We start from the raw sequence: 27,723 nt of genomic DNA on the forward strand, positions 1-27,723 counted from the left end.
ACAGAAGGTAGGTGATGTTTCACCAGATCCAGAAGACAGCGGCTGCTCAGTCTGGATGACTACCCTGGAGAAGGCCTGCCACTGGCTTAAGTGGCTCACCTTAGATACAGTTGCTGGTAGCCAGACTTCCGGCTTAGCAGATGATAGCATTTGGGGACATAATGGCTGCTCATTACTGAGCATTGGGTGGACATTTTACATGTGTTCTCATCTACCTATGAAACGTAGGGAGTGTCTTACTGCTGTTTTACAGGTAAGGAATCTAAACTTAGTAGGCAAGGGAGCCAGGACTTGAATCTAGTTCTTTTGGGCTGCAGTGCCCACTGGACTACCTCAGATATGTGTGGGAACACCCCATACAGATTATCTTCTGGGTAGTTCTCATCCCCTCCTCCTCGTGATACCTCACTTCCCTTGCAAGGATGATATGGATGATGATAAATAGTGTTATGTGGCAGTTAGGATTTAAACTGGCAGTTCATCTCTAGGATTGACAGTCGGAATCTTAACAAGTAAGGAAGAGTGCTCATGGCAAGTCTTGCCTGTGGATGTTGATGCTCTGAGTTCAGGTGCAGCCACACCTGGCAGAATATGCTGACCTGCTGTGCCACAAAGATCAGCCCCAGGGTCAGAAATACCAAGAAGGATGGGCAGGGCAGAGCTCACTACAAGCTTGGTGTTCCCAGGTTGGCTTCAGAGAGATAGAGGCCCACCTACTTGTTCCAGATTTTCAGACCTCAGACTGCCAGGCTCCTGCTTCCTTTAGTTTGTGGCCTCAGAATGGGGTGTAGCAAGAAACCTATAAAGTGCATCTTCCTCTTGGAGTTGGGGCAGAAGAACGATTGTCCCTGTTGATGGCCCCTGTGAGGGCGGGGGCATGGAAGGCTGGCCGCTTGTCAGAGAGGGTGGGGCTAAGAAGAGGTGGGCTGTGGAGGCCATGCCTTCATGACCTGCTAGATGGGCTCAAAGGGTCTCTCAGGAGAATGGCTCCAACAGATACCGTTAGGGTCTGGAATTAATTGGCCTTCCCTCCAAGTTATAGGAGCTCCAGAGTTCTTTTAGGAAAGAAGCAAGCATTTGAACATCTTGTCTAGCAGTGTTGTCTAAGGACTAGCCAGCCTTCAGTGTGCTATTGCATATGTGAACAGCAGACCCAAGAGTCCACAGCTGGTATAGATAGCAGGGCTGGGAGCTTTATGAGGAAGCTAGAGTTGGTACTGGCTTGTAGTAAAGTAGATGGAAAGGGTATCTTCTGGGGTATCGGGAACATCTCCTTTCGAGGCTGGCCATATGTGTATGGTCTTTTCTGCCCTGGGGAAGGGCTTCTGGGTCAGTCCTCTTAGAATAAATAACAGCCTACTACTGCTATACAGAGGCCCTCCATGGACACCTTGGAGAAGGAGGAGTCAGAATCAGGGTGCCTGTTCTTTCTGCCTGAGAAGCATCTGTTGAGCCAGCAAGCTTCTTAACACAACACGGTGAACAATTCCTTGGATCTTAGCAAGCCATGCTTTTTCTGTGTTTTGTTTTTAAGACATGGTCTTGCTATGCAGTTCAGGCTTTTACTCACTGGCCTGAAACTCAGCATATCTTCCTACCTCAGCCTCCTGAGTGCTGGGATTACAGGCTTATACCACCACGCCACTTCTCTGTGGTTTTTGAGACCTTTGCTTCGTGTCAGGAGCCATGAAAGGAAGAACCTTGATTCCCACACCTCTGGTCACCTTTCTGCCCCTCCCCCCATACTGTTCATGAAGTTTCCAAAACTGGATGGGAATTTAGCTGAGTGGCACAGTGTCTGCCTGTCAAGTGTGAAGTCCTGAGTTTTAATTCCCAGTGTCCCTCCTCCCCCTCAAATTTCCAACTCTGTCCCAGGGTATTCTGAGGGAGGTAGATCAGGATGCAAAGCAGGGGTCTGATTAGGCTCCCCTTTATATTGAGAAGTAACTTGTGTACCATACAATTTACCTTTTTACAATTGAATGGCTTTTATTAAATTCACACAGGTATGTGTTTATCATCACAGTTGATTTTAGACATTTTCATCACCCCAAAAAGAGACACTACACCCCTTAGTTGTCACCTTCAGGTTACCCTCCTCCCACTCTCCTCCACCCTGGGTGACTAGTAGTGTACATTCTGTCTGTACATTCTGTCCGGACATTTCATATAAATGGAATCATGCAACATGGAGTTATTTGTTCACATAATATCATCATGGTTCTTCTGTTTTGTACTGTGTATCAGTCATTTCTTTTGATTTATTGCCAGTTAATACTCCACTGTATGGATGTATGTTGCACATGTGTATCTTCCTCACTGTTTGACATTTGAGTTGTATGCGTTTTACTATTCAAGATTATGCTGCCACAAGCATTGATGCACAAGTTTTTGTATGGACATTTGTCTTCATTCCTCTTCTGTGTTTTTTTAGGAATGAAATTGCTGGATCACATTGTCTATGTTTAGCACTTTGAGGAATATACAGTTCTTCATATTGCCATGTTTTCTCCTGAACCATACCCTTTTTGTGTTGTGTTTGTGTCCTTGTTCAAAGCTGGGTGTGGCTTCGACTTTCTCTGGCCCTGTGTGAGCAGTGGGATATCCAAGGAGAGCCGAGTGGGGCAGACTGCTGGCTTCCTTACATTCAACCCTATGCTCATTGTAAAAGGATTTATTAAGTGTTGACCATAGTTTTGTCTGTTTCAGTGAACTGTGGAAAAGGGATATTTGCCCTTTGTGGGCTTCCATGCCTCTCTAACAGATACAACAAAAGTTAGCCGGGCCTGGTGGCCCACCTGTAACCCACCCATTGGAAAGCTGAGGCAGGAGAATTGCCTAGGTCTGAGGGCATCCTGGGATATGTAAGAGTTCAAAGCCAGCCTGAACTAGCAATAGCCTATGTCAGCCAACCAACTTATTTTACCCAATAAGGTAAAATAAAACAAAATATAAAGCGATAAAACTTCAGGTTGATGGCTTTGAAGCACTTTTGGCCATGCTGCTCCTGGGATGATGATACACAGTGTTCTTGAGTTTGAATAGGAAGGTATTAGGAGACTGGACCTCCCACCCAAGGCAGCGGAGTTGCTGGTCCACGCATGGAAGATTAGTGATGAAGCAGCTCCAGTCCTAAACTGTGATGCCCATGATCTTGATACTGGACCTTATGTTGTATCCTCTTGTAGTGAACACTGACTGCCCTGACCTCCTGTTCTTTTTTGCCTTCTGCTCCTTCTTTACATACTTTCCAGCTCTTGGAGAGTCTCTTCCTATAACCATCGTCTTGCATGTTTTGCAAAGTTGAGGGCAGGGTCTTAGGGAACTGAAGGACAGTATGTAAAGGCACGTCTGTTTCCACCTGCAGCCCACCCTGGGACACTTTGAGTCCAAGCCCAGCAGCAAGTCCAACATGCTTCGGGGCCGTAACTCTGCCACCTCGGCTGATGAGCAGCCCCATATTGGGAATTACCGGCTCCTCAAGACCATTGGCAAGGGTAACTTTGCCAAGGTGAAGTTGGCCAGGCACATCCTGACTGGGAAAGAGGTGAGCACTGGGCTTGGGGGCTTGGCAGCAGCTCCTGCCATGTTGGCATTCTAGCAGGGAGTGGTGAGACTGCTACTGCAGTCAACCTCTTGTTTCTCAGACTAAAATTAGATTGGACAAAGTACTAAAACTGTGAGATAGACTGGATATGGTGGTGCTACCTGTAATCCCAGTTACTCAGGAGGCTGAGGCAGGAGAATTGGTGCAAGCTTGAGGCCAGCTTGGGGTACATAGTGATTTCAAGGCCAGCCTGAACTATGTTGTGAGACCTTGTCTCAAAAATTAAATGAAAAAAGAAAAGAAAAGCAAGCAAGCTGGGGATGTAATTTGGTACTCTCTAAACTCAGTCCCCAGTATGGAGCTAGAGTGGGGGCTGAGAGATGGAAAGGAGAAAATAGGAAAATGTCCTGGGTTTAGCCTGATCAGAATCATCTTCGGCTGTTTTTGTCTTGTGTTTAGGTAGCTGTGAAGATCATTGACAAGACTCAACTGAACTCATCCAGCCTTCAGAAAGTAAGCACCAGCACGTCCTGTCCTGTTCTCAGCTTCTCTCAGGGCCTCGTGAGCTACAGAGCCCACTGGGCCATTCTACTGTGCCTACCACCCCCAAGGGTCTGGCTCCACCCTGTGGACTTCCTGAGTGGTCTTCCACTACAGATACTGGCTCTTTCAAAGTCTGTCTGCCCTTTTTCACCTATGTGGTCTGTCTGATTTACTTGCTTCTTATCATTTGGCCTTTGGCCAGCCCTATAGAAAAACTAAAGTTTATAGCATTACTAGAAACACAGGTACCTAATCCAAGACCTGGACTGATCAGGGGAGTAGCAGCCCTGGAAGTAGAGATGAGGAGGAAACCTGCCACTGGTTCTGTGCCAGCTCCCTTTCGGAGTGAATATAGGAAGAATGTTCTGTCTCCAGTGTGCACATTAACGATAGGTCCTTCTAGCTGTCCTTCTCATTTCTAGGTTCTCTAGATGTCACAGTCATTTGCACATAGTTTACTAGGCAGGGTTGAACTTTGCTTTTCCCCTGGTTTTGTTTTGTTTTGTTTTTCATTTTGGTACCAGGGATCGAACTCACGTACTTGCACTTGCTAAGCAGGCGCTGAGCTAAACCTCCAGCTCTCCTGCTTGTTTAACAGTGGGAAACTAAAGTCTTTCTTAGTGGGTAAAGGAACCCCAGAGCAAGAGCACAAACTCTGTGCCCAGAAAAATTTGGTAGGAGCAAGAAAAGAGAGGGAGACTCACTTGCAGAAGGAAGGGCAGCCTGCCAGTGGCTAGTTGTTCTGGAACTAAAAACTCTCTGCCTCTGTCCGGGTCTTGGGCTCCAGCACTTAGGAGGGGGAGGAGGCTCCTGGAGAGCTCCCCGAAAGAGCTGCCTGTTCAGGCACAGCAGAACCCAGTTCTCCTGCTCCTGTCTCATTTTCTGACAAAGACCTCATTCTTTTCATCTTACAGCCAGTGGAATTTTTGTCTTCATAAGCACATGGTGGTATTTGAGGGGTAGGGCAGGGTTCCATGTTAGATGCAGTGATATCATCAGGAGGCTTAGGACTGGAGCAGGGCTAAGGGTTGTTTGCGAGAAGGTGCTCCTGGAATTAGAACAAGCAGAGTACACACGTGTTCCCCAGACCTTGACAGTTAGAACCAGAGTGTTCCCTTTTATTTTAAACTCTTGGGGGTCTTAGGTTCAGTATTGCACACCTGTAATCCCAGCTACTGAGGAGGCTGAGACAGAAGGATTTTAAATTCTAGGGCTGCCTGGGCAAGACCCTGTCTCAAAATTTAAAGAGCTAGGGATGTAACATTGCGGTCATCACTAGGGCCTCCCTGCTTACAGCTTTGTAGGAGGAAGGAAGGGAGGGCTGCAGCCTCACAGAAGTCAAAGCAAATATGTATGGACTTTTGGTCTTTGGCACATTCTAGGTGCATTCTAGCCTACCATTATATTCATTGTCAGTCTTGGCCAAATCATCCTCATTCCCTGCCTCTTTCTTCCTAGTACTTCTTGAGTGGCCAGAAGGTGCCAGCAGATATATACGGCTGTTCTATTTTGACATACAACCATTTTAGAAACTTTTTAATACATTTTTATCAAAGGCCAGTCTAATTATGGCCAAATTATGGTCCTAACAGTGATTCCCCCTAATGGACAAATGTTGAAGAAGCAAGTCCCTTTCAGTCTAAGTGAGCCTGGAAAACTTCTCTCCCAGGAGAATGCCACTGACTTGGCCTGATTCAGTGTTGCCCCTGTTCCTGGCCCTGCAGTGATGGTGGGCTGGGCATGTCTGAGGCTTTGGGTTCTGTTCCCAGCTCACTCTTATGTGTGTATGTATATGTATGTATATGTATACATACATAGTGAGTTCAAGACCAACCTGAACTATATAGTGTGAGACCCTGTCTCAAAAACTAAAAAATTATTTTCACTATATTCTTTAAATTATTAAATTATGGGGGTTGGGGATTTAGCTCAGCGGCATAAACGCCTGCCTTGTAAAGCAGGCAGTCGTGAGTTCGATCCCTGGTACCGAGAAAAAGGAAAAAGACAAAAAATATATATATATATTAAATTATATCCTGATTTAGGGCTCACCCCCCCACACACACAAAAAAGAACAAAATAATAACAAAATAACCAGCCAGTTTTGTTCTTGGTACAAGTAATGAGGCCTGGAAGTTACAAAACCCCCATCTCTAGTTCTCTGGCCCCCGCAGGGGGAAGGAGTTCATTTCTGTCATCTTTCTTTATGGAAATGTATGGTTTGGAGCCCCGATTTTGTTTCACAAAGAGTGTGAGTGTGTGGAGGTGGATTTGATTAAAATTGGCATCAGCTATATATAGGAGTGGCTTCTGTCACCACCCTGGAGGCCCAGGAAAGTGAGGCCTTTACCCCAGGTCCTCTGAAGTGATGGGTGCCCCTTCAAACCCTCCTCTCCGCCCCCTCCTCAGACCATTTGGTGTGTGTGTGGTCACTGAACTGGGGAAGGAGCTTAGATGCCGAACATACACCCCCACAGCCTCACACTGCCTCCTACAGAGGCTCCTGGCCAGAACCCTACTCTTTTAAGGCTGACTTCAGGTAGATGAGAAAGAGGAATAGACTGGCTCCTTTGTTGGTGAAGCAACCTGGGGTAGAAAGTCAGCAGAATCCACCTCTCTTCCAGCTCCACCCCTCTTTTGGTACTGGGAATTGAACTCAGGACCTTGCACTTGCCAGGCAGGTGCTTGTGCCACTGAGCTGTATCCCTGGCCTCCAGCTTCCGTTTTTGCTCTGTCTCTCTGCTGCCTCACAGCTGGGGGAGGACCACAATGAGCTGAATAACTTCCCTGTTTTTCATCTCTGCCTGGATTGAGGTTTTGTTTCTTCTTTTAAAGTCTTAGCAAAGGCTCTATTTGGAGGGACCTGAGGGAAACAAGTTCAATAAGTGTGACCACTGGTGTTTTCTTTTTCAGTTATTTCGTGAAGTCAGGATAATGAAGGTTCTGAACCATCCCAATATAGGTGAGATGCAGTTGCCACTCCTTCATTCCTTCCCCACAGCAGGGCTCCCAAGTGGCAGCATGTAGTTCTCCCCAGCTCATGCCTTCTGTACTCTGCAGTTCTTGAGGGTGTCAAGGATGTCTCCAAGGGGGCTTCGCTCAAAGTCCACCTCCACCTGGCACAATGGGCTGCCCTTGGTAGCTGCCTGGTATGACAGAGAGGAACCCAAGGGCAGGAGGAACACGAACGTGGGAACACTTGTCATTAGAATGCCCTGGACACATTGGGCTGGGTGTATGATCCCTACTTCCCATCTGATTCCTGGCTTGGCTTTCTCTCTTGTAGTCAAGTTGTTCGAGGTGATTGAGACTGAGAAGACACTCTACCTTGTCATGGAATATGCCAGTGGTGGTAGGTGTGAAATGCCTCTTCCTGTTGTACCACTGCTCTCCCCAATTCCCAACAGTGTTGACTGTGCTCCCACCTATCTTTTGCAGGAGAGGTATTTGATTACTTAGTAGCGCATGGCAGGATGAAAGAAAAAGAGGCTCGAGCCAAATTTCGACAGGTGGGTATGCCTCCTTCCACAGGGTATGCGCTAACCTCTACCTTTGGGGTTCAGTATACAAAGAGAAGCTGCCCATCTCTAAGTGCCCTCAGAAGGGTACGTTGGGTCTGTCTGTCTGTGTGGCAGCTTAGATATACTTCATGAGATTACAGCTCCATGGCGTTCCCATGGCCAACCCTTCTTCCTTCCTTTCAGATAGTGTCTGCTGTCCAGTATTGTCACCAGAAGTTTATTGTTCATAGAGACCTAAAGGTGAGGCATGCTCTTAACTCCTGTGTCCTTCAGTGGGGTTAGGTGTGCCCCTATATCCTGCATAATGTAGCCATCAGGGCACTCTTACCTTTCATTTCTTTCATGATGACCAGGAAGCCCTTAGGAATGCTTCTGATAGGGGACTTATACCTGGACTCAGGCTCCCCTTGCAGCGACCAATAGGGGGGGTCTCTGCCTTTTCCATGCTTCAAGGCATCGCAAGAGCTTGTAGGCTTTCCTGGCCCTTCAGGAAATCTGGCCACTGACTGAAGGAAGAATGTGATTGTTTTACATCTGTAGCACAGTGCTTTACATGCACATCCACGCACCTGACTGTCACCAAGCTACTCCAGTTAGAGACTGCCTGTGCATCTCCTGTCCTCCAAGTCCTTGCAGACACCACTAGGAAAGTGGGACCTGGCCCAGAAATTGGGCTCAGCTCCCAGGGTTTCCAAGCCTGCAGATCCCAGTTCCATGGTGGCCTTGGTGGAGGGTGGGGAGGCCTGTGGGTCTTTCTCCTCTTGTCCAGCCTGTTCATGCTGACTGAAGTCCTGCCTTGGAGTTGGTGGAGAAAGTTAGTTGTGAGGCTAAGATGACTATGCATGGGTTCCCCTGTTCCCTTTGCTCCTACCTGCCCAGTGTCTCAGTGCAACTCAGTTGGTATTCTTATGTTTCTTTTGGTTTGATTTTTTTTTTTTTTTTTTTTTTTGAGATGGTTTTGCTGTACAGTTCAGGCTGACTTTGAACTCACTATGTAGCCCAGGCTAACCTTGAATTCATGGCACTCCTCCTTGCTCAGTCTCCCCTGCCCAGATATTCTGATGGTTTTTATCTTACCCTCCAGGCAGAAAACCTGCTCTTGGATGCTGATATGAACATCAAGATTGCAGACTTTGGATTCAGCAATGAATTCACCTTTGGGAACAAGCTGGATACCTTCTGTGGCAGTCCCCCTTATGCTGCCCCAGAGCTCTTTCAAGGCAAAAAATATGATGGACCTGAGGTGGATGTATGGAGCTTAGGAGTCATCCTCTACACCCTGGTCAGCGGATCCTTGCCTTTTGATGGACAGAACCTCAAGGTGGAGTGAAATGCAGGCTTAGAACATTTTATTACTTCTGTTGCCTCGGCCTCCAGGCTTATCCCTGATCTCTCACCTTTACCCATTTATGTGTTTCCCAAGCTGGAGCTTGAGCAGGGCTGCTAAGGTAGCAGCAGTTAAAAGGTCTTCCATCCAAGGGAATCAGTAGCCTCAGTTCTGTCTTGAGAGATAGATAAATGGTTCTGCATTCATCCCTCAAGGGAGTCAGGTTTGCAGGCCTCAGATTGGTCAGGTGAGGGTTCATGATTTCATTGCCTCTCTTCTGGCCCAGGCTGGCTGCTTTCCACCATATTTCACTTATGTCTGTTTATCCAGTCTTGAACTCTCAGAACACTGAATATTAGATTCTTCTCTTGGCCTTGGGGTGATTTGAATTTTCTAACAACAGGAGCTGCGGGAGCGGGTACTAAGGGGAAAATACCGTATTCCGTTCTACATGTCTACGGACTGTGAAAACCTGCTTAAGAAATTTCTCATTCTTAATCCCAGCAAGAGAGGCACTTTAGAGGTGAGCAGCCTGGAGTCCAGCTGGCTAAAAGCCCTGGGGTTCCCATGGAAACCTCCAAGATGAGTTTCCTCTGCCACTATCCTTTTCCTTCCCCTTTGCTCCCCAGCAAATCATGAAAGACCGATGGATGAACGTGGGACATGAAGATGATGAACTGAAGCCTTATGTGGAGCCACTTCCTGACTACAAGGATCCCCGGCGGACAGGTGAGGCTGTGCTTGGTCAGAGGCTGACCTGCCTGGGGGTTAAGACCAGCCTTAACTGTGTGCTCTGTGCAGAGTTGATGGTGTCCATGGGCTACACTCGGGAAGAGATCCAGGACTCACTGGTGGGCCAGCGGTACAATGAGGTGATGGCCACCTATCTGCTTCTGGGCTACAAGAGCTCTGAGGTGTGTATTCTCTGCCCCATTCTTTCAGCAGCCCTTCCTGGCTATAGGGAGTACCTCAGCTTCTCATACCTGCGGAGGGCAGAGCCCATTTCCAAGTAGATGTGGTCTCTCCCAACCAGCTTGAACCAGCTGTGGTGTCTGAGCTTTTTCTGTGATCTCCCTCAGGGAGCCAGGCAGAAAAATAGGGGACCTGAGCCTGGGGCCAGGCTCCATAGGAGTGAGTGGAGCTGGCCTGCACTGTGTCAACTGTGAGCCTGTGCCATCTGGCCGGCAGTTCTGTGTTGATCTAGATAGATTTGTGTCTGTATGTGGAAGTGTACGCCTCTGGTTTTGTGTTGACTGCCTTAGGTGAAGCTTTATCTGTGTTGCCTTTCCTGGTGTTTGTGTCTGGGTCTGTTTCCATGTGCAGGTATGGCTGTCCTAGCCATGGCTCTGGAGGCTTGATCTGCCTGTTTGCTTTTAGTTCAGTGCCTGTCCTTCCTATGTGGGGCCTCCCCTCCCTAGGCCACTCTTTCCTTAATCCAGACACTGGGCCTCTGGCTGTCACTTTTGCTTAGTGTAGAAAGCCCAGCCTCCCGGATGAAGTGCCCATATGCACTTGGCGGTGGTGGGCTTCCTCTAAGTTCTCACGCTAGCCTGCTTAAGAGGTGTCTGGTGGTTCTTAGTACGGATGGGGTGTCTGTGAGTCTGAATGTGTGTTTGTGTATCTGAGTGTGTGTATCCTTGTCTAAGGACAGATACTCTGTTCTGTCTGACTGTTTGCTTCTGCTCAAAGCAGGGTATGTGGGTCTTTAGGATGAAAAGGAATAGCCTAGGTTTGTGTCAGTCTTTTAGGGTAATGTGACCTATAAGCCTGCAGTACCTGTGTGTAGGGAGAGGGTAGTATATGAGAGTAGATGTGTGTCCCTCTGGAGGGGTCTCTGTGTGACTCTTGCCCTTCTTGATACCGTGTTTTCTGTAACTGCAGCTGGAAGGTGATGCCGTAACCCTGAAGCCCCGGCCTTCAGCTGATCTGACTAATAGCAGTGCCCCGTCCCCATCCCACAAAGTACAGCGCAGTGTCTCAGCCAACCCCAAGCAGCGACGCTTCAGCGACCAGGGTATGTGGTTTTGGGGAATCATCCCCATCCAGAGCCATACAGGCTGTAGGGGCTCTAGGTGACTGCTGAGTTTTACTCCTAGTTCAGTCGCATACTAGTAGCATGGCTGTGGGCAAGTGACGGGCTGCTGCACCTCTGTGCAGCGGGGCTTGTGACAAAGAGAGCGCCATTTAAGGAGTAGCTCCTCAGTGGGCGCCAGCTTTACCCATATCTCACCTCTGGCCCCACAGCTGGCCCAGCCATTCCCACCTCTAATTCCTACTCTAAGAAGACTCAGAGTAACAACACAGAAAATAAGCGGCCTGAGGAGGACCGAGAGGTGGGGCGGAAGGCCAGCAGCACTGCCAAAGTGCCTGCCAGCCCCCTGCCTGGCCTGGACAGGAAGAAAACCACTCCTACCCCCTCCACGGTGAGCCATAGCCCCCACCCAGCCCCAGGGTCCTCTGCCCTTCCTATGTGGGGCCTCCCCTCCCTAGGCCACTCTTTCCTTAATCCAGACACTGGGCCTCTGGCTGTCACTTTTGCTTAGTGTAGAAAGCCCAGCCTCCCGGATGAAGAACAAAATCTTTTTGAGGCAGAGTTTCATTATGTAGTTCAGCCTGACTTCGAACTCACTTTGTGGCTCAGGCTCTCCTTGAACTCTCAGAGATTCTCTTGCTTCAGCCTTCCAAGTGCTGGGATTATAGGCATGTATCACCATGCCCAGCCAGAATCCTTTTTTGAATCCACCACTGTCTGCTTGAAGGGAAGGAGGGAGAAGGAAGGTTTTCCCTGGCCCTGGGGAAGAGGCGGACTGGAGAGCTTTCTGCTTCCTGTAAGACACCTCTTACTTCACTCCCTCACAGAACAGTGTCCTCTCCACCAGCACAAACCGAAGCAGGAATTCCCCGCTTTTGGATAGGGCCAGCCTCGGCCAGCCGTCCATCCAGAACGGCAAAGACAGGTGAGCAGCTGGGCCACCTGCCACACTCGTGTGCCTCCCCTCGCAGCAGAACGATCCTATCTGTCAGCGTCACAGGCTGCCCCAGCACTGCCCCTGCTCCCTGGAGTCTCGTCCTGGCTCTGTTCAGTCTGGCCGTCTGCCTCCCCTGCTCCACGCCATCTCTCCTCCCTGTCCTCTCTGACTGTTTGCTGCGGGCGGGACTCCGATGGGCACCTCAGCGACCTTCCTACTGCTTAGCTGAGGCCAGGCCTGGAGCAGTCTCTTTGAGGTTCCTAAGGCTTCGTCTTCGGGGGTTCCAGCTCAGGGCAGAATAATAGTGCCCACCTGAAAGGGTGCACATTCCCAGTTCAGGGCAGAAGCAGTAGTGCCCACCTGAGGGAATGCACATTTGGGGGTCTCCAGCTGTGTGCTCGGATCAAAGCACCCTGTCTTAACAGGCTTTTCTGGGGTGTTACATCCTGGCTCTGCCTTCTCTGAGCTTAATGAAAGTTTCTCTGTGGCAACACCCTGCTCTTTGTATAGAATTTCTAGGAGACCAGTGCAACTGGTGGCAGTGGCCGCCTGTTGGCTTTCCCTTGTTTCGGTTTGCTCTTCCTTAGATTTCAGCTTACCTTACTGCTTCCTCACCCTGCCCTTTACTACCCATCTCTCCATTCTCAGCTCTGACCTGCAGCCTGCTGACGCTCCCAGCTCTGGTCCTGGCCATGCCCTTGCTTCCTAACTAACTTAGGCTCTTCCTTCACTCACCCCCTAACCCGGGCCTCTCCGCTGCTTTTGTCTCCTAGCCTAACCATGCCAGGGTCCCGGGCCTCCACGGCTTCTGCTTCCGCCGCAGTCTCTGCGGCCCGGCCCCGCCAGCACCAGAAATCCATGTCGGCCTCCGTGCACCCCAACAAGTCCTCTGGGCTGCCCCCCACGGAGAGTAACTGTGAGGTGCCGCGGCCCAGGCAAGTGTGGTGGGGCAGCTGCTGCACCTGCTGCCCTTGGCCTGCCCTCCCCCTTCCCCAGCAAGTTCTTCCCATCTGGGGGGCCCTGTTCCCTTCTTGTCATGTTAGCCACAAGAAATGGCTCTTTCCTCTGAAGCTAGGAAGTAGAGGGCACAAAAAATAGCATCGAGGCCCCTCGTATTCTTCTCCCTCTCCGAACAGGTACGCAGGAAGTTGTCCTGAAGCTCCAAAGGGAGGCCTTTTTCTTGTGAGCCTTACTCATTGAGAGTTGGTCTCCACTGTCCCTGGAAGGTCCAGGAGCCAGCTCTCTCTAGCCTGTACTGTTCTCACACACGGGTCCTGCCTTGTCTCCCTCTCCTTTCCCAAACCATCTCTTCCACGTCCACAGGTCTCCTCCACACCGCTGTCCTTAGTGGTCACACTCGTCCTTCTGTGTCCTCTGTGATGCCTGCCTCTTCCCTAGCATCTCCCCTCCCCACCCCCTCCACAGAGCTGGTGCTTGGCGATGTGATGGTTTCCCTACATCTGACACGTTCCCTCTCCCCCACTGCTTTTCCCACAGCACAGCCCCTCAGCGTGTCCCTGTCGCCTCACCCTCTGCCCACAACATCAGCAGTGGTGGAGCCCCAGAACGAACTAATTTCCCCCGGGGTGTGTCCAGTCGAAGCACCTTCCACGCTGGGCAGCTCCGACAGGTGCGGGACCAGCAGAATTTGCCCTACGGTGTGACCCCAGCCTCTCCCTCTGGCCACAGCCAGGGTCGACGGGGTGCTTCTGGGAGCATCTTTAGCAAGTTCACCTCCAAATTTGTCCGCAGGTGAGTGGGGCCCTTGTTATGGTAAGAGGCAGGGACAAGGCCTTTCTGTTCACCTGGGTTGTGGGGTAGGGTGACCAGAACTGGGATTGGGTCCTAGGGTTAGAAGAGGCCTCAGGAAGCCTAAGAATTGGGTCACTGTCAACACCTTATGTGTTCAAGGCCCATCCTTCTAGGCCCATCCTCAGAGGCACCCCTTAGTCCCTGGCCCCAAGCAGATGGGCGATGCCGCCTCCTCTCTCGGGGAGTGTGAACTCAGATGCTAAAATAAAAGCCCCCCTTTTCTCTCCTGGGTTCCCATGGAAACTTATATTTGGTTATGCAGCTGCAAAGTCATGAGGCATGAGCCAGGCTGGGCTGACAAGCAGAATTTTTCCTGGTCTCTTGTCTTGCCCCCTTTGACCTCCTTTCTGCCCACAGTGGTCCGCTCAGCAACAGTGCTGCCCTTGTGCCTCCCTATGTAGGTGTGGGTGGGGCTCCGAGGCTGCTGGAGGGTGCTGTCTGTCACCTCCCTCCTTACCTCTCTCCATCCCATAGTCACAGCTCCAGGCAGCAGGGGCTTTGGGAGAGCAGGCCTCTGCCCTTCTGTACCACTCCAGAGCCACTGGCTGTCCACACTGCGTGGGCAGCTTCAAGGACTGCTCAGAGGGTGGGAGAAGACCTGAAGAACAGGACTCTAGTCTCGCTGAGCGGCTCTTCCAAAACTGGGTGACCCTTAAACCTGGGGAGCCCACTCCCTACCTGCTTATCCACATATCGTCTTGTTGGGTTTTTTTTATTTCTTTTTTTATTTTGTCTTTTTTTTTGTTTGTTTTTTTTTTTAGAAATCTGTCTTTCAGGTTTGCCAGAAGGTAGGCGTTGAGCCCGCTGTGTGTGTGTGTATGTGCGTGTCTGTCCCGTGTCTGCCTCCAACACTAACGGCCCTTTCTGGCCCTTGCACCCTCTCCATCTGCTGACCTGGTCTGTGTGGCCTTCCTCTCCACCATCTTAAAGGGACGGAGACCACTCGGAGTGGACCTTTAGACAGTCTGGGCTCTGAACACTTTGGGCCCCTAAGGGCAAATGGTTTTGAACGTAAGGGGCCTTCCTTGGGTGGGGGTGCACCTGTCCTCCAGCTAGAGGAGACCTTTCCCGGGACTCTCCCTTTAAGATTGTCTCCCCTCACCTGCCCAGGGCTCTGGGCACTGGCACTGGGCTCCTTTTCTGGCCCTTCCCCTCTTGTATGCATGTGCTACAAGGAGGCCCACAGGGGTTAAAATTGCATATGGGATGGACTCACGTGGGGTCCCCTGGGCTTGCTAAGCTTGGGGCTGTGTGACCTTTTCCCTCTGGCCTGTGGGATGGCAGGACTTTAGAGGTACTGCAGGGACATTGGGCTCCCTAGGCTAAAGTGTGACTCTTCTAGGCCCAGGAGCCTTTGCCTCATGAATGAGACACAGCACCCCCTTCTGGCAGCTCCTGCAGGACCAGACCAGCCCAACCCACCATGGCCCAGCAACCTGCTCCCTGCTCCGGCAGCATCTGGATGAGTCATGTCCCTCCTCCAGGATGCTTCCTCCGCATATGGCCTGTGCCTACCAAAGAGCCAGGAGCCGGATAATCCCCCAAGCCCTGGCAGAACGAGGGAGAACCTCATCTTCTTTGAGCCTTCTCCCTCTGGGCCAGCTCCTGGCTCTTTTGGCCTTGGTCTTGTCTTCTCTGCAAGCCTGGCTGGGTCAAATACCAAGACACACCAAGGGCCAGGTCGGGAACACAGGTTGCCAGACAGGCATACTGGTGTCACAGCTAAGGGGAAAACTGGCCAGATGAGGTCTTCAGGGCTCCCAATCTCTGCTCTTCCCCCAGCTCACTGCATGGCTGGAGGGGCCTGCTCTGCAGAGCGGGGAGGGAGCGGCCAAGGCTCCTTCCCTGGCACAGCCAGGCCCTGATCGCAGAGTGCTTGTTGGCATCCGTGTGTCTGTGTGTCTTTATGTCCTTCTATATGTGCTGCTGCTGCTTTCCCTCCTCACATCTGTCCCTCCCTCTGCAGTCCCCAGTTTCCCAACTCCAGGCACCCATCCTCTGGGCAGGAGCTGGAGAAGCCGCTCAGCGGGGCCAGACCTCATCCCTATCTGCCACCCCCAGGCGTGTGCCTGGCCCCAGGCCCTCTCCTGTAGGAGCAAGCCAGCCTGGCAGGCCTGGGGTAGGGGAGTCATAAATGCAGGGAAGAACTGTCCAGTTTGGCTACAGATGCCCAGCACTAGGTGTCCACCATGCAGCTCTAGTTTTCTGCATCCTGGGCCTCCTGAGAGGCCTCTGTGTCTTCCAGCCCAGCCCCTCCACACACACCCCTCCCCCAGGAGACCCTGAAACTTCATTGGGAGGCCTTCCCTCTGAGTCCCAGTGCAGTGTAGAAAGGACCCACACCCAGCCTCCCCAGTAGAGAGAGGAGCCTGGCTGTGGCCTAGAGAGGGTGCTGCTCCCTGGGCTGTGATGGGTCCGTGCCCACACAGCCGTTTCCCTCCCCGTGTTGGGAGTGCTGAGGGGGGACAGGCTCCCTGTTGCAAGGGAGAATTGAGCTGCCAGTATGAGGTGCTGCAGTGTCATACTGGCCTGCAGGAGACAGGCACGTGGCCTTTGGGCTTGGGTCCTGCCCACCCTCTGGTGGCACCTCCCCAGACCAAGTCTCACCTGGGTCTGAGGTGGCGAAAGGAGCGAGGGATCCCAGCACTAAACTCTCCCTCGCTCTGTTTTTTGAGGAACCTGAATGAACCTGAAAGCAAAGACCGAGTGGAGACGCTCAGGTGAGAGGGTCGGAGCCAACACTGGCCCTGCCCAGTCCACCGGGCGAGCCACCAGCCGCCTACTCCTCTCCTCCTCCTCCTGTCACTGGGCTGGTCCTCCCTCTGGTGGTTCTGCCTGCCTCCATCCTGCTGGGGCCTCCCTTGCCTCAGAGAATCCCCCTTTCCCAGACCAGGGCTGTAGACCTGGGCCCTCCCTCAGGTCCTAGACACCCCAGAGGTTGGAGGTCGGAGGTCCGAGGTTGGAGCCCCGGGTCGGTGATGGGGCCCACTGGTTCCTGCCCCGTGGCTGCCACCTCTCCTTTCTGTGCCTGGGCTGCTTTCTGGAGGGACAGCGCTCGCTGGCTGGCTCACTGATGTGGATGAATGCATTTGTTTCTCGCTTGACCCTCCCCACTTAAGGAAAACCGATAGCAGCATGGAACTCTCAGCCCTCCCCCTGCCCCTGCTGGCTCCCCAACCTGGAGAACAAGGGCCGGGCTGGGCTCACACTGCTTCCCCTTCCAGCTCCATGCTCTGCTCCCACTTACTCTCCTTGCTGGCCTCAGGGTCTGCCAGGGTGGCGCTCCAGTGGGTTAGGTGCCTATGCCTACTGCCTGACAGCCACCTTGCCCTCTCCACAGACCTCATGTGGTGGGCGGCGGAGGCAACGACAAAGACAAAGAAGAATTTCGGGAGGCCAAGCCGCGCTCACTGCGTTTTACATGGAGTATGAAGACTACGAGCTCCATGGAGCCCAATGAGATGATGCGGGAGATCCGAAAGGTGCTGGATGCGAACAGCTGTCAGAGCGAGCTGCACGAGAAGTACATGCTGCTGTGCATGCATGGCACACCGGGCCACGAGAACTTCGTGCAGTGGGAGATGGAGGTGTGCAAACTGCCACGGCTCTCACTCAACGGAGTCCGGTTTAAGCGGATATCGGGCACCTCCATGGCCTTCAAGAACATAGCCTCAAAAATAGCCAACGAGCTCAAGCTTTAACAGGCCGCCGGCCCGGGGGTGCCCAAGGTGGCCAGCTGGACTCGCTGCGGAGCCTGGCCGCAGCACCCCCACCCAGTCGAGACTGCAGCGATGGATTGGTGTGTCTCCCTGCTGGCACTTGTCCCCTTCCTGGCCCTTCTCCTTTTTTCTCCCACGTTCGTGGAGGACAGGAGATGGCTCTTTTCCCACCTCACATTTACCCTGGCCCAGAAAGTCCTCCTTCCCCTCTCTCCCACAGGAGGCAAAGGAAGGGGAGGGGGCAAGGGGGGGCAGGGCTCCCCCTCGGTACAGCGGTTGCACAGAGTATTTCGCCTAAACCAAGAAATTTTTTATTACCAAAAAGAAAAAAGAAAAAAAAAAAATCCCAGCGGCCACCTTTCCTCCCTGCCCCATTGGGACAGACGAGACTGGATCTGTGGGGTTTCCCGGGAGGGTGGCTCAGGGCTGGAACACTCTCAGGCAAGAGTGGTGGAGTTCCCTGGCAGGCCCTCCGCCAGGCCCACTTTGGGCTTCTCCCCTTTCCTCCCCTTTTTCCCCTCCCAGCAAACCACCAGAGGTGGCCTTCCCCTGCCCCCAGGTCCCTGGGCTGTGGGCCTGGGGCCAGGGGCCAGGCGGGTGCGCTATGCAGCCCTGGGGAGGGTGGGGCTGCGGCGAGGGCCCTGGCCTCCCTCACACTGTATCCCTGCCCTCCCTTCCCCAGAGCTGGGCATTTCCTTCCACAAGCTGCTGTGGGGACGTTTATTCCCCTCCTCAAAAGTCTGTGCCATCTTCTGGTCCGCCCGCCAGAAGGACCGATCAGGCCTTGGGGTTGGGGGGCTGCAGGGCACATGGGCTCCTCAGCTTGCGGGGCACCGGGACTGCGGTCACCAACCGGGATGCCGGGCCCCTGCGCTCCATTCCGGGAAAGCCTTTGAACGCACAGTCCCCTTGCCGGCCCTTCTCCCCACCGCTTCCCCTTCGTTGGCATTAATCTGGGCACCAGCTCGCACCATAGCAGTGACTTCCCACACCACTCTCATCTCGGCCTTGCCTTTTCTTCCTGACGCTGTCGCCCCTCCTCTCAGGAGACTGCCCAGGGCCTCAAGGCCACCTGGCGGAAGGCTGGATTGGGCGGCAGGGCCGGGAGCATCTGTGCCCCACGGGGGTGGGGGACAGATGGACAAAGTGACTCCCCGCTTGCTAACCTCGCGGCCAGTGTGGGAGTGGGTGGCTATGGGCGCTTGACTGGTGGCGGCCACTGCATCCCTTAATTTATTTCTCTGCTGTTTCAGTTCTTGAGAAATTGGGGGAGGGGGCCCTACAGAAAGGCAGCCCCTGCCCTCCTCGAGTTGTACATTTTTTTGTGATGGGTTTTATTTTTTATTTTATTATTTTATTTTTATTTTTTTTTTTTGATTTATGATGACTCCACCCCTGTTCACCACCCCCAGTCCCAGGCCAGGCTCAGTGGCAAGTGGAGCCCTTGAGTCCCAGGAAGGGGTCCACACCAACCTCAGCCCTCCTGCTCCCTGCTCCAGCTGTGGCTCCGGCTCAGACCAAGGGCTCCCCCTCTCCCCTCCCTGCCCCAAGGGACGGCCTGGGTGCTGAGGGGACCAGGCCCACAGGGCTTGGCTCCTGAAGGGGGTGGGGCCAGGGGCACCCTGGCAAGGTGGCCCCTCCCCACCTGGCCCCTCCTTTCCCGCCCTGCACTTAGTTTCTCTGGATCAAACACGTAATAAAGAGAATGTTTGGAATCTGAGCTTCGGCCTCCTGCTTCTTCTCCCAGCCCCACTGGGACCCAGTCCCCTCAGGCAAGGTGCCCTGCAGCCTGTCTTCTCTCCACACCAGCCACCCAAAGAAGCACCTTCCTCTAGGGCCCAGGAAGTGACCAGGACTGCAAAAGCCAGAACAGAGCAAAGACTGGGCAAACCTAGGAGGTTGCATTTGTTTATTTTTTAAAAACATTGAAAAATAGACCCACGTTTTTATAAGTCCCCTGCCCCCTTTCCTTGCAGCCTGGGGAGGGAGGCAGGTGGGCAGCCTCAGGTCCCCAGCAGGCACCTGGCCTTGAGGACAGACTTCCTGCCACCTCCCCCAGCCCTCCCTCTTCACCCAGGCTTATTGCTAAAAGGAGGGGAAGGGGACCAAGGACAGCAGAGAGTCATCCTCCCAGCCCCACACTAAGGTCACTACCTCCTACATACACAGGGCGAGCCCAAAGGCCAAGCCCGCGCAGACAGGAAGGCAGCCATTCCCGCCAGGAATCCACAGCCCTTGACCGAGGCCCCTGCGGTGCCCCCAGACCGGGCTGTGCTGACCAAAAGCTCTGGGTCTGTTAAAAGACCTGTTGTGAGCCCTTGTGGCTTCTGTCCTCAGGACTAGGAGGCACCCCAGGGTGTCTAGCAGAGGCTCCGCAGCTTTTGGGTGGTGCAGGAGCTCAGGGCTCAGAGTGAGGGGGCAGGAGGCTCCAGGGAGGCTCCAATCAGGGTGGGTGGGGGCTGAGGGCCTGGCCGAGCACTGTGGCGGGAGGCAGCCAGGGCTGGGCGGATGAGAGGTGGCGGGGGCTGGTTGGGGGCCAGCCGTGGCTGCAGGAAGCGACCCTGCTGCAGTGGGGGTGGCTGGCGAAGCAGGGTGGGCGCTGTGGGCAGAGGTGGCCTCAGCAGTGGGGGCGGCTGAGACAGCGAGGTGGGCAGCGGAGGGGGTGGGGGTGCAGGAGGCACCAGTCGAGGCACGGAGGTTGAGACAGAGGTGATCTGGACCTGAAAAGTGAAACAGATAATGGGTACCTGGGTATCCTCAGGCCTTAGGAGTGACGCCGCCTCAGAGGGTTTTGCTCACCCCTCACCTCATCATCTTCCTCTAGAGCTGGGGCTGGCAAGGGAGCCCCTCTCCTAGTCTCCTCCATGGGGACTGGGGCTCCAGGGGCCCCATCCTGCTCAGCCTCCCATTCCTGCAGCACCTCCTCCAGGTTGAAGCGACGCCGGTAGCTCACGAAGAATGTCTTCACCTGGGTCAGAGTCTTATTCCCAATCACCTCTGCAATAGCCCCAAAGTCTTTGCCATATCTACGGATGGCTGCAAGGTCAAAGGGCAGCAGAGTGTGAATGTCCCTCAGAGCTAGTTAATTCCCTGACCCTCTCCCTCTACCTTCTGCTCCATAAAAGGGGCAGAGACACTCCAGGGGTACTCTGTTCTCCCCTGTGGTCTGACCCACCTTGCACAGCCAAAAGCTGCTCATCTGTGGTCCAGCGGGAGTTGAACTTGGTGTTGGCCTAAAGAGCAAGAAATATAAATAACTTTTAGACTTAGAAATACAGCCAGGAAGGGGCTGGAGATTTAGCTCGGCGGCATAAGCGCCTGCCTTGCAAGCAGGCAGTCGTGAGTTCGAGGAAAAAAAAAAAAAGGAAATGCAGCCAGGTCCTGAAGCAGGAGGCCAGCCTGGGCTACACAATGAGTTCAAGGCCAACCTGGACTCCATAGTGAGATGCTGTCTCAAGAAACCAAAAAAGAGCCTCAAATAGAGCTCAGCAGTAGCTTAAGTGCCTATCTGGCAATTGTGAGGTCACGAGTTCGATCCCCAGCACCAAGAATCAAACTCAGGACCCTGTGCTTGCCAGCTAGGCACTTATGCTGCTGGGATATAACCTCAAAATCAAACACAGAAATGGAAACCTAGATCCCCAACCCACTTCTGCACCCAACCTGCAGATCAGCCTTACCTCAGGGGGGCGCAGTGGGTCTATGCCGCCCTCCAGGGCTTGCCGGAGGCTGCTGTTGGTCTGCTTCATGCTCTGCACCTGGGGAGGGAGGATCGACTTTCACCCCGGGCACCCCTTCCCCAACAAAGCTCTCGCACACCACCATCCAACCACTCAGTAGGTAGGAAAGACTGCTTTTTTAAAAGATCCAGAAAAGAACACCAGCCCTAGAGATGGGTCCAGACCAGACTTGGCACCTGTATCCACTCCCTTACTACTACACACACTTTCCTAGGGTAACCCACTCGGGACCCCTTCTGTCTCTCTTCAGACAGAAGCTTTGTTTCTCTCAATAAATATAGTCTGCTCTTAAAAAAAAAAAAAAAAAAAACTTTCCTAGGAGCTGACAGCCCACACTGCACACCCCCTCTTGTCTGGGGGCCCCACCTGGCGCTTAAGAGAGATGAGCTGGGAGTCAAGACCACGGAGAGTGAGGTTGGCAAGATCCGGGCTTCCTGACACCGCAGTGAGACCCTCAGGGCTCAGGTACATGCCCTTGGGTGGACGTCGCCGAGTTCTCAGGGGGTGGTGGCGATACTGAGACACCTGGACCTCTTTCTTCCCTGGGCCTGGGCGTGCATTCAGGGGCCGAGAGGGCAGAGGCTGCAGGAAAGGGGTGAGGGGGTGGATGGTGCCAGCCCAAGGATGGGCAGCTGCCCAGGTAGAGCCAGTGCCACTCAGCACCTCACCTCTCTCTTGGGGTCTCCGGCATCTGGCTCTCCCTCACTCACGGCTCCTCGCCCCTCTTCAAGCTCATCGCTGCTGACACAGGGGCCAGGGAGGGAATAAGGCAAGGACAGGCTAGGAACACTGCCTGTCCCCACCCAGCTCTGGCTTGTGCCCCTACCTGTCCTCCTTGTCCTTGCGGCCACCTAGGCGCCGTGCCTGCCTGTCCATCACACTGGTCCGGCTGCGGGTCTTCTTCCAGGAGTAGTAATACTTTACCAGGCTGGGAATCAGCTTGTCTGGCAGCTAGGGAGGCAACAGCAGGGTCACAGGAGCCCACCCAAGACTCCAAGCCCCCTGCAGCTGGCAGGACAGAGGGGCCGAGGAGCTCTGGGGGGCTGCATCAGGGCCTCACCATCTGCTGGATCCGCTGGAAGCACTTGCCGTGGAAGCCAAAGGCCTGCTCAAACAACACCTTGTCCTCCACAGTCCACTCGTCAGGGAAAGGGGTGAAGTTGGCCAGGTCAGCCAGGGATTTCTCCACATCGTGCTTATGCCAGAGAAGCATGCCCAGTGCCTGGCCAGGCACAGAAGGCAGCTCAGGCTCTGCCACCCCAGCACCATCCCAGCCCTACCTCCAAGCGCCCACGCAGCCCCAACTCACCTGCTCAATGTTGTAGCCGTGCTTCTCCTTGGCCATTGCAATGTACTTATCAACTGCAGGGGGAGAAGCGAGTCTTGGACAGGGGTTAGGGCTCCTAACCCAGACCTGCCAGTGGTAACCCCCGGGTGCAAACCCCCTGCTGATCCTTCTCTCTTTCTTTTTAAGAGTAGGAAAATTTACTGGAGAAAAGGAATAGGGAATAGCTCCTCCTAATGGGTTGCCTCTTATTTTTCACCCTTTTGGGGGGGATCTTTGAGAGACAGGGTTTCATTATGCAGTTTAGGCTGCCTTGGCCCACTTTGTAGCCCGGGCTGCTCTTGAACTCACAACACCAATCCTCCTGCCTCAGCCTCACCAAGTGCTGGGATTATAGGCGTGCACCGCCACACCCAGCTTCTTCCTATTTATTTTTTAAGTGATAGGGTCTCAAGTTGCCCAGGCTGTTCTCAAACTCCTAGGTTTAAAGGATCCCCCATCCTCAGTCTCCCAAGTAGCTAGCAAGACAGGTGTGTACTTCTGAGAAGGGCTGTCTAGGGAGGAAAGGAAGCCAAACCCCCACCCCACCCAGGGCCGAGCCTGAACCCGGAGCCTGCCCACTCACGCTTGGCGTCTGACACACAGTGGTTGGGTGACCACACCAGCATCCCCTTCAGCTCCTTGTTACTGTAGCGCGCTGGGCTCTCTAAAGACCAAACACGGTGAGGGACGAACTCAGGTCAGCCTGGAGGCAACAGCCTGGACCCAAGGCCAGAGGGCAGCAGAGGAGTGGGGCTTGGGAGGTGAGGCCCATAAGGGAAGGAGGGGCAGAGATCCAGACACAGTAGGAAAAGTAACCCTGCCACGACCATGAGGCCACCCACCTCGCCTGCCCGCCTGTCCTTCGAGCAGGAGCCGGCCAAGGGCTCCCCAGGTGGGGCTGCAGGCCAAGCCATCGGCCTCCACCCCTCCCTTCACCGCCTGCTCTGCCACTCACCAGGCTTGCACTCTGGAATTACGGCCTGGTAATTGGTTCCAACGCGGATCATGCTGTCTGCGGAGCCAGGAGGCAGTCAGGACTCCAGGGAGGGAGGGAGGCCAGGGGGATGGGGGGTGGCCTGGACTCCCTCTTGACCGACCATCAAGGCCCCCCACCTTCCACGAGGCTCACTTTCACCGATCTTCCCTGTTTACCCTCTGCCCCAGAGGGACTGGAAGAGGGAGCGACCCTGTCTGATCGTGACCGGGGCAGGGGGGCGGGAGTGACAGGAGCACAGTTTTAAAGCCCAGGCCAAAGAAGAGCGCTTTGTTCTGGCTGAGGGTGAGGGCGCTGAGGGCAGCACCTAGACCAGGACCAAATCCCGCAGGGAACCCTGCTGGACTCCTCCCCACCACAGGAGTCTCGGGCTCCGTGTGGAGATGGCTTTTCAGCCCCTACCCTCGCCAGACCTCAGTCACCTGAAGCTGGCAAGGTATGCGGGACCCAATCTGAAAAGGAGACACGCCTAGGTGCCTCCGCTACCAGGGACAGGGCGGGGGCGGGCAGGACCGCCTCCACCGCAGCAAGGGGCCCAGGCGGTGGCCCCAGGATCGAAGGAGCAGCGAGGCAGAGGCTGCGATCCAGAACGGGCAGGCACCATCAGTGTAAGAGGCCCATGGTCTACCGCTTTTCGCTGTTCCCCGCCCCACGCCGCGACCCGGGCCGGCGCGCCCGCAACCCTAGACCGCCGGGCTCACCGTGCGAGTGCTCCTCCTCACTGCTGTCATCCTCAGAGGGCGGCTGGCCGCCGTTGGGCGCCGTCTTGGCCCGGCTGCGGGACAGGATCCCGGAGCCCGCACTCGGCTTCTCCATCACCGCAGGCATTACCCTGCCCGGCTGCCCCGGGGGTGCGCGGGGGCCCGCGGAGAGCGACGGCGGAGTCCGCGTTCGCCTCGACTGCCTTCCCCGGCCCGACCTGGAGAGGTCGCCACTGAGGCTACCAGAGGCCGGAGGTCAGCGTGGCTGGGGTCTGGCGGGGCTGGAGCCTAGAGGGCAGCCCCTGCACTCCCCGCCACCCTCCCGGGCGAGGGCGTCGGAAAAGTTTGTGCAGAAGAGGGGTACGCGGGGGATGAGCGCGAGGTCCAGCGTGGCTGGGGCAGGCTCGCTCTGTGCGACCCTAGGGCTAGGGGCTCCCCCGGAGAAGTGGGAGGCGCCCTGCCCTCGGGGCGCCCAGAAGCCTCGCCGCCCGCGTGCCCACACCGTTCAGGAGCGAGGGCTGCAGCGCAGTTTGCGCCCCCGCAGGATCTGCGCCTCTCGGAGGCGCCGGGGATGCCCCAGTGCCGGGGCTTGAGACCCTTGTCCCCGCCGAACCCCTTCCCGCTACGGCACCCGGCGGCGGCAGGACGGCGCGCACGGCGCCAGGGTAGAGTTGCTGGGAGCGGGCGGAGCGCAACCGCGGGCGCCGCCTCGCACCCTCCCCGGCGCGCTCGCTCTCTCCGCCGCGCTCGCGCTGCCGCCTGCCCGCCCGCTCCCGCCGCCGCTCGCTCCTCGCGCACACAATGAAGCTGCTGGCAGGGAAGTAGTGCCGGCTGCGGCCTCAGCACCCCTCCCCCAGCCGATGCCTCCGCCAGCTGAACATCTGGCCCTGGGGTGGGAGGGAGGGCCCGGGGCGGGGCCTGGGCCCGGGGCTGGACCTCCAGGGGGTGGGGTCAGGACCCGGGCGGGGAGCGCGGCCCTCTGCGCGGCCCCCCTCGCGTTCCCGGACGCCCGGGCTTGTCCTTGGAGAGATCCCACTGCACCCGAGGGGCTCAGCTGGGGGCTCAGCTCCTCCCACGCACACCTCGGTCCGACACACCAGTGGGCTTGGGTTCCTGCCCCGGGGGCCCAGAGGCCGCCCGCCTGCCCGGGTGGAGCTCGGCTTTTCCTTCCATTTCCCGTCCTGCCAAGGAACTCCCCGCCCCCCTTCCGCAAGGGGGACCCCCCCTTCGGGCGCCCTTGGGGGCCAGAGCGGATGGGAGGCCGGACAGGCGAGGAATGAATTCCTCCAAGGGCTACTGGGCCAGAGTCTAGCTTCTGATGGACCCATGGGTCCCAGAGGTCACCCCAATTCCCTTTAACTGCTGCAGTCTGCACCCCAGAGCGGTTGCCCCGAGGGCCGAGGGATGGGAGTGGGAGGTCCGCAGGAAGGTCTGAGCTAAAGGGTCACTCCTTCCCTGGGTCCCCTGTCACCCCAGCTGGAAGCACCGGCGAGTGACAGACAGGGAAGCGGGTAGGAAGGCGCAGACGGAGATGGGGGAGGAGGTGGGCAGAGACTTTCCAAGCCAGACCCAGCTACCCTGCCAGGCGCACAAAGAGCCCGCGCGCTCACCGGCGCCCGGGGCACGTGCTGCGGCGCACGCACGGAGCCCCCGCCCGCGCCCTCCCACCCGGACCTCCGGGCACACCCGCTGTGCCCAGGCCGAGCCGCTCCCGCGCTCCTTTCCTTTCCCGTCCTCGGCCGCTCTGTAATCAGATCCCTAAATTTAGCAGCAGCCCGGGACCCTGCCAGGGGTCCCCGCCCCCATCCCTGCCTGTGGCCGACCGGCCGGGGTCCTGCGGTCCGGCCACAACCCGACTGAGGCCGCCTGTCCCTGGGGGCTCTCTGCGGGCACCCTGGCCCAGTCAGGCACGACCCCACCCTGCTACTGCGCTGTCTGGCCCCGGAGGCCACCCAGCCAGCGGCCACGTTGCCCGCCACACCTTGGGCCAAGGACTACAGGGACGTTTTCCACTTCTTAAATCACAGATCAGATCGGGCACCGAGCCCCGAGGTGAGAAGGTCCCACAAAGGAGGTGAAGGAATGGACCAATGGACCAAGGGGCACTGTGGGCTGAAGGGTCTGCCCCAGAGGAACAGCGCCTTCCCGGGCTGGCCCCTCTGGAGTGGCAGGGTGCCATCCCGGAGCCCAGGGCCTCCACCCTTTGAGAGGCTCTCATCTCTGTCCCCTTCAGCTTGGCAGGCAACCATTGTGCACACCGCCCTCTCCTCCCAAGGCGTCTTTCATCTTTCGGGCTGCCTCCCACCAGGCAGCGCCCCAGCGGGGGTCCCCTACCCAGCTCGCCCAACCCCTCGCCCCACCCCAGGCCTCGGCCTCAGCATCACACCTATTTCTTGCCTTCCTCTTCCAGTGATGCCCCAGGTACTCTCTTCTCCCACCCCCTAGCCAGGATCCAGGCCAAAGCGCCCCTCTAGCCCAGCCCCCCCCATACCGCTGCCACTCCCCCCCCCCCCGTCTTCTCTGCAGATAGAGGAAGAGCCCCTCTGGAGGTGGGGGTAGGGAGGGGTTCATTCCTTGGAATGGAGGGGTCTCTAAGCCCTAATACGGGGAGGCTTCTGCCAGGGAGGTGGGGCACTATGCGGCAGGGGCAGGGTGAGAGTTTGGGGGCGATAGTGGGAACCATAGGGTCTCTGGAGAAAGTGCATGCCTCCTGCGCAATCTCCCCCCAAGGGGCAAGGGTGCAGGGTTAGGAGGGGGAGGGGCAAGCCCCCACCCCTCCCACCTGCTGCAGCCGCCCCCTCCCCAGCTGGCCCCCTCTTTTGTGCAAAGGCACACAAAGGACAAGGGGCCCCGGCCAGCCTGGCCATCTGCTCCCAGCAGCCTGAAGGCTCTTAAAGAGACAGCACCCCCTCCCTGCTGCCCAGGGCCGTGGGTGCGGCTGTGCCACAGGCCCAGGTCACAGTCTACCCTAGGTCCCACCCACCTTCCTCTGCTCTTCACCCCCCCACACCAGAAATCATCCTCCCCCAAGGGCTGGGGTGTAGAGGTGCCACGTGGTCAGAAACCTGGGGTGGGAGTGGAGGAGAAGGCAGCCCAGAAGCCCGCCCTCCTCTCCACCCTGGGTGGGGGAAGGGGCCAAGGACTCAGGTCCCTTACCTCCCTGAGGCCACCTGCAAGCTGAGTAGGGGCCGCAGGTCTCCCGGGAAGGTCCTCCCTGCTATTTTGGCTCTGGAGTCCTCATCCTTCCCCCAGGAGGGAGACAACAGCGCCTTCTTTTTGAAGACTGCAAGCCAGCATGCAGGCTGCCTCAAATCGAGCCCAAGCCCACAACCAGGCCGCTCCTCCAGATGAGGAGACTGAGCCTCCCGGCCCTCACACAGCCCTCTGCCCGAAGCTTTCTTTTGCCTAGGCCAAAAAAAAGCCCCTGGCTCCTCACATCCTGAGACGCCAGCCCTGGCCAGCCCAGGACTTGGCGATTCGCCACACAGCTTGCAGACACAAATGCACTTGATCTGTGTGATGG

At 55.6% G+C, this 27,723-nt stretch overlaps 3 protein-coding genes across 13 annotated transcripts in view; 1 reads left to right on the top strand and 2 right to left on the bottom strand.

Moving 5' to 3' along the window:
• The window catches only part of Mark2 (microtubule affinity regulating kinase 2), a 60,338-nt gene extending 41,180 nt beyond the window's left edge, over window positions 1–19,158 (top strand). For 2 of the 9 annotated variants that reach the window (XM_003468098.4, XM_013150705.3), the window contains exons 2-19: window positions 3,368–3,547; window positions 4,007–4,060; window positions 7,004–7,052; window positions 7,377–7,442; window positions 7,529–7,599; window positions 7,795–7,851; window positions 8,696–8,932; window positions 9,342–9,461; window positions 9,568–9,667; window positions 9,740–9,852; window positions 10,820–10,952; window positions 11,183–11,361; window positions 11,798–11,895; window positions 12,681–12,842; window positions 13,405–13,659; window positions 14,481–14,507; window positions 16,395–16,439; window positions 17,060–19,158. In XM_003468098.4, the coding sequence (XP_003468146.1) occupies window positions 3,368–3,547; window positions 4,007–4,060; window positions 7,004–7,052; window positions 7,377–7,442; window positions 7,529–7,599; window positions 7,795–7,851; window positions 8,696–8,932; window positions 9,342–9,461; window positions 9,568–9,667; window positions 9,740–9,852; window positions 10,820–10,952; window positions 11,183–11,361; window positions 11,798–11,895; window positions 12,681–12,842; window positions 13,405–13,659; window positions 14,481–14,507; window positions 16,395–16,439; window positions 17,060–17,420 (2,307 nt within the window). In that variant the 3' untranslated portion in view covers window positions 17,421–19,158. The remainder of the gene's footprint in view (window positions 1–3,367; window positions 3,548–4,006; window positions 4,061–7,003; window positions 7,053–7,376; window positions 7,443–7,528; window positions 7,600–7,794; window positions 7,852–8,695; window positions 8,933–9,341; window positions 9,462–9,567; window positions 9,668–9,739; window positions 9,853–10,819; window positions 10,953–11,182; window positions 11,362–11,797; window positions 11,896–12,680; window positions 12,843–13,404; window positions 13,660–14,480; window positions 14,508–16,394; window positions 16,440–17,059) is intronic. The other 7 variants (XM_013150703.2, XM_013150706.2, XM_005002939.3 and 4 more) reach the window with 7 other exon arrangements.
• A 174-nt stretch (window positions 19,159–19,332) lies between these two features.
• Rcor2 (REST corepressor 2) lies at window positions 19,333–27,522 on the bottom strand. Of its 3 annotated transcripts, XM_063227406.1 has the most exons (13): window positions 27,357–27,522; window positions 24,201–24,439; window positions 23,461–23,517; window positions 23,089–23,169; window positions 22,488–22,540; window positions 22,239–22,400; window positions 22,005–22,129; window positions 21,847–21,919; window positions 21,545–21,760; window positions 21,119–21,196; window positions 20,614–20,671; window positions 20,245–20,474; window positions 19,333–20,158 (listed from the first exon to the last, which is right to left on the bottom strand). In XM_063227406.1, exons 2-13 carry the CDS (start codon window positions 24,325–24,327, stop codon window positions 19,844–19,846), a joined length of 1,575 nt encoding a protein of 524 aa, XP_063083476.1. In that variant the 5' UTR covers window positions 24,328–24,439; window positions 27,357–27,522; the 3' UTR covers window positions 19,333–19,843. The 3 variants fall into 3 exon arrangements, with proteins under 3 accessions (XP_063083476.1, XP_003468455.3, XP_063083477.1); XM_003468407.4 differs by lacking the exon at window positions 27,357–27,522 and having other exon boundaries at window positions 21,847–21,916; window positions 24,201–24,364; XM_063227407.1 differs by lacking the exons at window positions 20,245–20,474; window positions 27,357–27,522 and having other exon boundaries at window positions 21,847–21,916; window positions 24,201–24,364.
• LOC134471094 (uncharacterized protein ENSP00000471857-like) lies at window positions 24,489–25,373 on the bottom strand. The gene is made up of 2 exons (XM_063229008.1): window positions 25,283–25,373; window positions 24,489–25,087 (listed from the first exon to the last, which is right to left on the bottom strand). Exons 1-2 carry the CDS (start codon window positions 25,371–25,373, stop codon window positions 24,489–24,491), a joined length of 690 nt encoding a protein of 229 aa, XP_063085078.1.
• Window positions 27,523–27,723: the final 201 nt, after the last annotated feature.

This window comes from Cavia porcellus, unplaced genomic scaffold, assembly GCF_034190915.1.
Source record: "Cavia porcellus strain 051 isolate PalLab524CR breed Dunkin Hartley unplaced genomic scaffold, mCavPor4.1 scaffold_17, whole genome shotgun sequence".
NCBI classification, from domain to species: domain Eukaryota; kingdom Metazoa; phylum Chordata; class Mammalia; order Rodentia; family Caviidae; genus Cavia; species Cavia porcellus.

Excerpts from the sequence above, each read along its gene's own strand:
- Rcor2 (XM_063227407.1), bottom strand. The coding sequence starts at position 24,327 with ATGCCTGCGGTGATGGAGAAGCCGAGTGCGGGCTCCGGGATCCTGTCC. Across the intron at positions 22,401-22,487 it reads ACGGCTACAACATTGAGCAG|GCACTGGGCATGCTTCTCTG; the intron begins GTGAGTTGGGGC and ends GTGCCTGGCCAG. Across the intron at positions 22,130-22,238 it reads TCCAGCGGATCCAGCAGATG|CTGCCAGACAAGCTGATTCC; the intron begins GTGAGGCCCTGA and ends TTGCCTCCCTAG.
- LOC134471094 (XM_063229008.1), bottom strand. The coding sequence starts at position 25,373 with ATGGAAGGAAAAGCCGAGCTCCACCCGGGCAGGCGGGCGGCCTCTGGG. Across the intron at positions 25,088-25,282 it reads CACTGGTGTGTCGGACCGAG|GGCCAGATGTTCAGCTGGCG; the intron begins GTGTGCGTGGGA and ends CTCCCACCCCAG.